The sequence below is a fragment of the Carassius gibelio genome, chromosome B1, assembly GCF_023724105.1.
Source record: "Carassius gibelio isolate Cgi1373 ecotype wild population from Czech Republic chromosome B1, carGib1.2-hapl.c, whole genome shotgun sequence".
Classification (NCBI taxonomy): domain Eukaryota; kingdom Metazoa; phylum Chordata; class Actinopteri; order Cypriniformes; family Cyprinidae; genus Carassius; species Carassius gibelio.
Window position 1 is genome coordinate 16129885 of NC_068396.1, and position 5901 is coordinate 16135785.

General features: G+C 35.4%; 1 protein-coding gene across 1 annotated transcript in view; it reads left to right on the forward strand.

Moving 5' to 3' along the window:
* The window catches only part of mxd4 (MAX dimerization protein 4), a 23240-nt gene extending 17618 nt beyond the window's left edge, over positions 1-5622 (forward strand). Inside the window, exon 6 of the mRNA XM_052546127.1 lies at positions 1045-5622. Coding sequence (XP_052402087.1) covers positions 1045-1202 — 158 coding nt within the window. The 3' untranslated portion in view covers positions 1203-5622. The remainder of the gene's footprint in view (positions 1-1044) is intronic.
* Positions 5623-5901: the final 279 nt, after the last annotated feature.

Consider the following 5901-nt stretch of genomic DNA (forward strand, 5'->3'; position numbering starts at 1 on the left):
CGTGTTTAATGAATGAAGACGCGCTTCTGCTCCATTCGTTGACACAGACACGCAGAACATGCAGGATTCATATTTAAATAGACTTTTCCGGGTTAATATTTGCAGATATTAGTCCATTTCGCGATTTGATGTAAGTGCATGACCGACTTTTGATTAATTCATTTAAAATTTGACCAATTCCGTGACATTCCGCGTTAAACTGTAAATTCCATTTTTATGACTGGATTCCGCGATTCCGTCCGCGTTTCATTGGGCCCTACAGTAGACATCTGCCTGCCGTTCGCCCTACGCCTTAAAACTGAAGTATCTCCATATAATGGAGCCAGTTGTCTTTTTTTTTTTTTTTACTAGTTCTCTACACGCGAGGTGAGAGGGGACAAAAGCAAGGAGGCGGGGGGCGAGCGAGCGGGGGCGAGCACAGCACAGGGAAGGCAAACAAGCAAAGTGGCGGAATCAGAATATAAACAATATATCGATATATACGATATGTCAAAATCCATATCGTGTTTAAAAATTATCTCGATATATTTTAAATATCGAGATATCGCCCACCCCTAGTATATATATATATGTATATGTATATATATATATAATATATATTTATATTTATTATTATGATTCAAGTTGAGCTTGGCAAATTAAGCAAGTGAGCAAAAGAATCAGAATTGTACTGCATTCAGCTGCAGTATGAACAGCCTGTATATATGAATATGCTGTTGATTACCACTGATAATTCAGCTCCTCACCCCTCAATATGTACAAACAAACAGGAAGCGGTCTCACAGTATATACATGTACAATGAAAAACCAGCAAGTAAGTGGGGCAGCACTGGATAAAAAATCTACATAAGCATAACCACACCACACCACATCGCCTACTCATTTATTAAACAACTAAAATCAGTCTGTGGTAACTGACAATATCTCAGAGTTTCCATCCATTGAAATTAGGTGTAACAACATGGAATATTCCTTCATTCTTGAGGTCATTGGTTGAGGTGTAAAAATCACTATTAATGAGTTTTTATTTCTGTGTGTATACAGAAGTGGACGTTGACATAGAGGGCATGGAGTTCACACCAGGTGAGGGGGATAGCCTGGACAGTGTTAGCGATGGTGAGGACCACTACAGCCTGCAGAGCAGCTCCAGCGATGGAGGCCACCATTCACATTCCCACAGATTACAGGCTCACATCTGCTAGGCCGTGTCAGACCGCAGCAGTGTGTCACCTCCAACATACCCATCAGCCACTCCCAGCTGGCAGGAAGCACCTGGCTGATTTCCACTCCCCAGAAAACTTTCTTCCCTCTAAGCCCTTTCAACGCTTTATATCAAACCCTCCCTAACCCCACAAATACACACAGACAAGCAATATGTGGTTTTAGTAAGAACATGTGGTGTGGTAATGCAGTTTTAACTCGTCTCTTCTGCTGTGTATGTATGAGAAATTGTGGCTCTGTTCCAAAACCTAGTAACTGCCTAGCTGTCTATCGTCTACTTCAACGCAGTATCCTAACTGAAAAGGAAAAAAAAAACTCTACAAAGGCTTGCTGATGTGTATATGTCACAAGGCAGCATGGTTTTCCTGTGTACTTTTTGGCTTCGTTTACACTTGCACAAAATCCGTTTTTTTTTTTTTTTTTTTTTACTCCCACATAGATCAGATATTGTCGCATATGTATGAACACAAAAATCTGCATCCATTCTGAACCACTTCCAAATGTAGTTTTTAAATCAGATATATATTGTATAAATCTGATCTATGTCTAAACCTATATATTCATAATGGATGAGGGCGAAACACACAATCAAATCACTAGATAAGGAACCTTTATAATAGGTAGAAAATTCCACACACACAGCAACATTCAGGAGCATAGAAACCTGCTCGGTGAATTTTATAAATAGAATAGGTTATCTACTGAACGCAATATTTTATTTGTAACCTTGCTGATTTTGAAGTACCTAAACTCATAGATTCATGACGTAAAGATACTGCACAGATACAGTTAACACGTCTCTTTCTTAAATTTATTCAAGTGAATATAATCTCACAGCGCTACCTTTTTTTGACTTCAGAATTCTAGATCTAATGAAGACTACCATTAATTTATCTTTCGTCTTTCAACATCATTGACCTTTTTACATTTTATATACGGACATCCAAAACCAGAAAGTCAACTGAGTTGCTGAAAGTGATCACCAAAAGGAATTGTTCTAGTTTGGACAAGAATTAATATAAATGCACATATGGTATACAAGTTTTGTCTTGAATTAATATAAATAGATGGGACAAAAAAATCAGATATGATCAAAAGATCAGATCTCTGCATTCATGTAAATGCAGCTGTAAATTGCTGTTCCGAAATTGAAGCGCAAGTCTATAATACCCAAAATGCTATCTAGGCAGGCAGGTCACTGGGTTTTTGAATAGAGCTTGCTTGTGTGTCAGTTCATTTTGATTTATGGGTTTAAACAGAGTTCTTTCTTAAAAGTGAAAATCATAGCATCAGACACACTAATAGACTAATGGAAAGGGAGCAAAAGGACAAAACTTCAGGGCACTTCACCCAACGCCGTTAAATTGACCATGACGATTCATTAATTGGCTACTTTTGTGTAAAAGAAAAGAGAATATTAATATCTAATGGTTGATTCATAGCAAAGAATTGGTGCTCTGCAAGTGCATCAGTGTAGTAGTCTTTATGTAAAACTTTCAGTAGTAAATCATGTAGCAGTAAACTTGGAAAGCTATGGCTTTCTTATGCAGTGAACTGATTCTGGACAAAAAATGAGAGACTTGAGAAGATGATTATTTTCACCTGTTATGTTTAGATTGTGTGTGTGTGTGTGTGTGTTTAACAGCAGTCAAACTGACAAATCAAAACTGTATGACCATACTGTGTGAAGGGGGGGGGGGGAAGCTCTTTGTTGTTGAGGTGTTGGTACTGTCAGAAAATTATACTGATGCTAGTTCATTGTTAGTTCATTGTCTTTCCCCGTAACGTACTTGCAATAATTTCAGAAGCCTTCTTCAGCAGTATAAATGCAGTGCAGTGTGCAATATTCAGTATATGAAACGAAGTTCTTCGTGCTGGGAATTCCATTTCTTAACAGACAGTCCCAGTCTTCAAAGCAGGTTAGACCAAAATAAATAACAAAAGGAAACAAAAAAAGACAAAAAACGAATTAATATTTTAAAAAAAGAAGCCAAAAAAAGAAAAATAAATAATGGTCACTGAAAGTGATATTATATTTTCTGTAGTAGCTTTTGTACAATATTTCCTAAATAGTTATTGATTAAAAGACAAATAGAGGAGGATATGAAAATGAGGCCAGGCTAATTTAGTTTGGCATTTGTCCCTAACTGTCATGCTGTGCCTTGACTTGTCGAATCCCAGTTCTTTTCCCAATCTCTTTCATACATCCCTCCAACCCTGCTCAAAACCACAACCTGCCAGCCCCCCGCAGCTTCCATCCTCAGAATAGACTCTTCCTTGTTCTTTTGATGAGAAATTTGGGTTAGTCGCCTCTTTCATTTTTTTAATTCCTCAAAAACGTGCTTTCCATTCTGCCATGCAACATCATCCACTGTGACACTGGTCATCTTCTCGTGGCAGCTTGTCTCACCCCATTGAAAAGTGTTACCTTATCAACTCTGCCCTTGAGGCTCTTTTCATATTTTTATGTTTTCATTTATGTTATAGTCCTTATGCCTATGATGTGTTTCGTATTTCAAACAATGAAGTGGAAGACCTTAGGAGAAGAGCATTGGAATCATTCATTAATGGCAGCTCGAGTCCTTCCCACACTCTCCCAAAGCTAGTTTCTGTTTAGTGTTAAAGTGTGCTCAAGGCGATCAAAGTATTTGATCCCCTGCCCATAAGAGAAAAGAGACAGCAATATGATTCAGTTAGTTTGTAAGGGGTTGGGTGCATTAGATAGCAGCACTGTTTAAATATTATGGTGCATATTGTGACCAACACATTGAGTTTAATCTCTCCACTCTCTGCAAACACTGAAAGGAGTATGGAAGCCCATTTTCTACCATGGAATAATAAATAATAATAATTAAACAAATTGAAAACAATACAAAAAAGAACAAAATAAAAAGGTAATTGTGACTTTTTATCTCACAGTTTGGACTGTTTCTCTGTAGATATTAACTCAGAACTCATAACACAATTGTCAGTGTAAACTGAATTCTGAGTTTTTCACTAGCCATAAAATAAAATTAAAAAATTAACACACATATTTTTATATCACAATTTGGATGTTTTTTCTTATTATTGTGAGTTTATGTCTTTTGATTTTGAAATTTCTTTGTGTAGGTTTATATATTACTTTATAATATATATTAAAACATATTACAATGAGAAATAAACTCAGAATTACAATATATTTTTATTTTATTTTTTATTTCGTGGCAGAAACAGGCTTCCAGAGGAGGGAGAAAAGGTTTTTTTTTTTTTTTTTTTTTTTTATAATATAATTTTGTTTTATGTCATTTTAAAGCTACATTTTTAGGAAAAGTTTACATTTATGTCATGGATATGCCTGACTGTTGTAGCAAAACTATTCTTTTTGAGTGTGTTTCTGTATGTTGATCAAAAAAACTCTTGCACAGAACCTCCCATTAACGTGCTTTGATTGAAAGTTCAGAGAATTAGGCATGAGATTTTATAATATCTCTTAAGAGATTGTAGCTTTCATTGGCATTATCTAAGAAATACTTTGTGACAGAGACAGGGCTATTCAGTGGCTGCAGGCTTTTTTTTTTTTTTTTTTTTACTTTTTAAAACACTAAAATGAGGATATGTCAGCAGACAGGCACAGATATAATTATGTGGAAAGTAACAGGTGTCCAAGTATTTTAAACATGTGTTCCATTACTCTGAGGAGAGGAAGAAAAAAAAAACAGACCAGGAAGAAACAAGTGATACTTTGTGTTTTTCTGCAGAGCATGTACGATTGAGAATACTTAAAGTCAGTGCAGCTGGAAAGCTAGATCGGATAAAGACAGGCAGTGAAGGCTACTAAAAAAGATCAGAGTGACCAAGAAAAATATATATCTATAAAAAAAATCCTTTTTACCTTTGTTATTCACATAAAAGCACTAAAAGAGTAAAATAAAAAGATTCCTGCCGTATAGACTGTTTTAGATATAGACTTTTATTTTTCTAACCCCTCCCAATTTTGTGAGGCATCAGGTGTAATATCAGATTTATCTTTATATAACTATAGATTTGTGACCCTTATTTTCTGCTCACTTTTCTTCTCCCCTGCTTTTGTTTGTTTTGTGTTCATGGAGCAGTTTGTTGACAGGTCAGCGTGTGTGGCATAGCTCACCGAACGCTTGCGTTTTAGCATGAGGAAAACCATTGCGCAAAAGAGGAGACTGCGAAAGGGAGGGTTCTGTGCCAGAGACCTGTGAACAGATTTCCTTTTAGAAAACAAGTAATATTATATGTTGTATAATATTGTAAAGGTGTTATTTCTTTTTTTCTTTGTGTGTGTGTCTGTGTACATACACATATTTACCTGGTGCTGGCTATGTTTGAGCCCATAGGTATTATGTATTCTTGTATTGTAATATAAATAATTAAAATGTTTTATACATACTGGCTCTCCAGAGTCATTATTTGTAACAATCTTTGTAAAAAAACAAAACAAAAAAAAGAAATATATGTTTATAGTGTAGATCTTTGTTTTTCTAGCCTAGTACCAATCTCCATAATATGTGGGGGAAAAACAATATTTTTTTTAAACTGTATAAGGTAATTTTACAAGAAAATACTATTTTAATCTGTAGTACTACTTAAAATATACTTCAAAATTGAACATTAATTCAATATGCTACTTGCTGGTTCTTTGTAAGTGTTTGTGAAATTTACTACTTT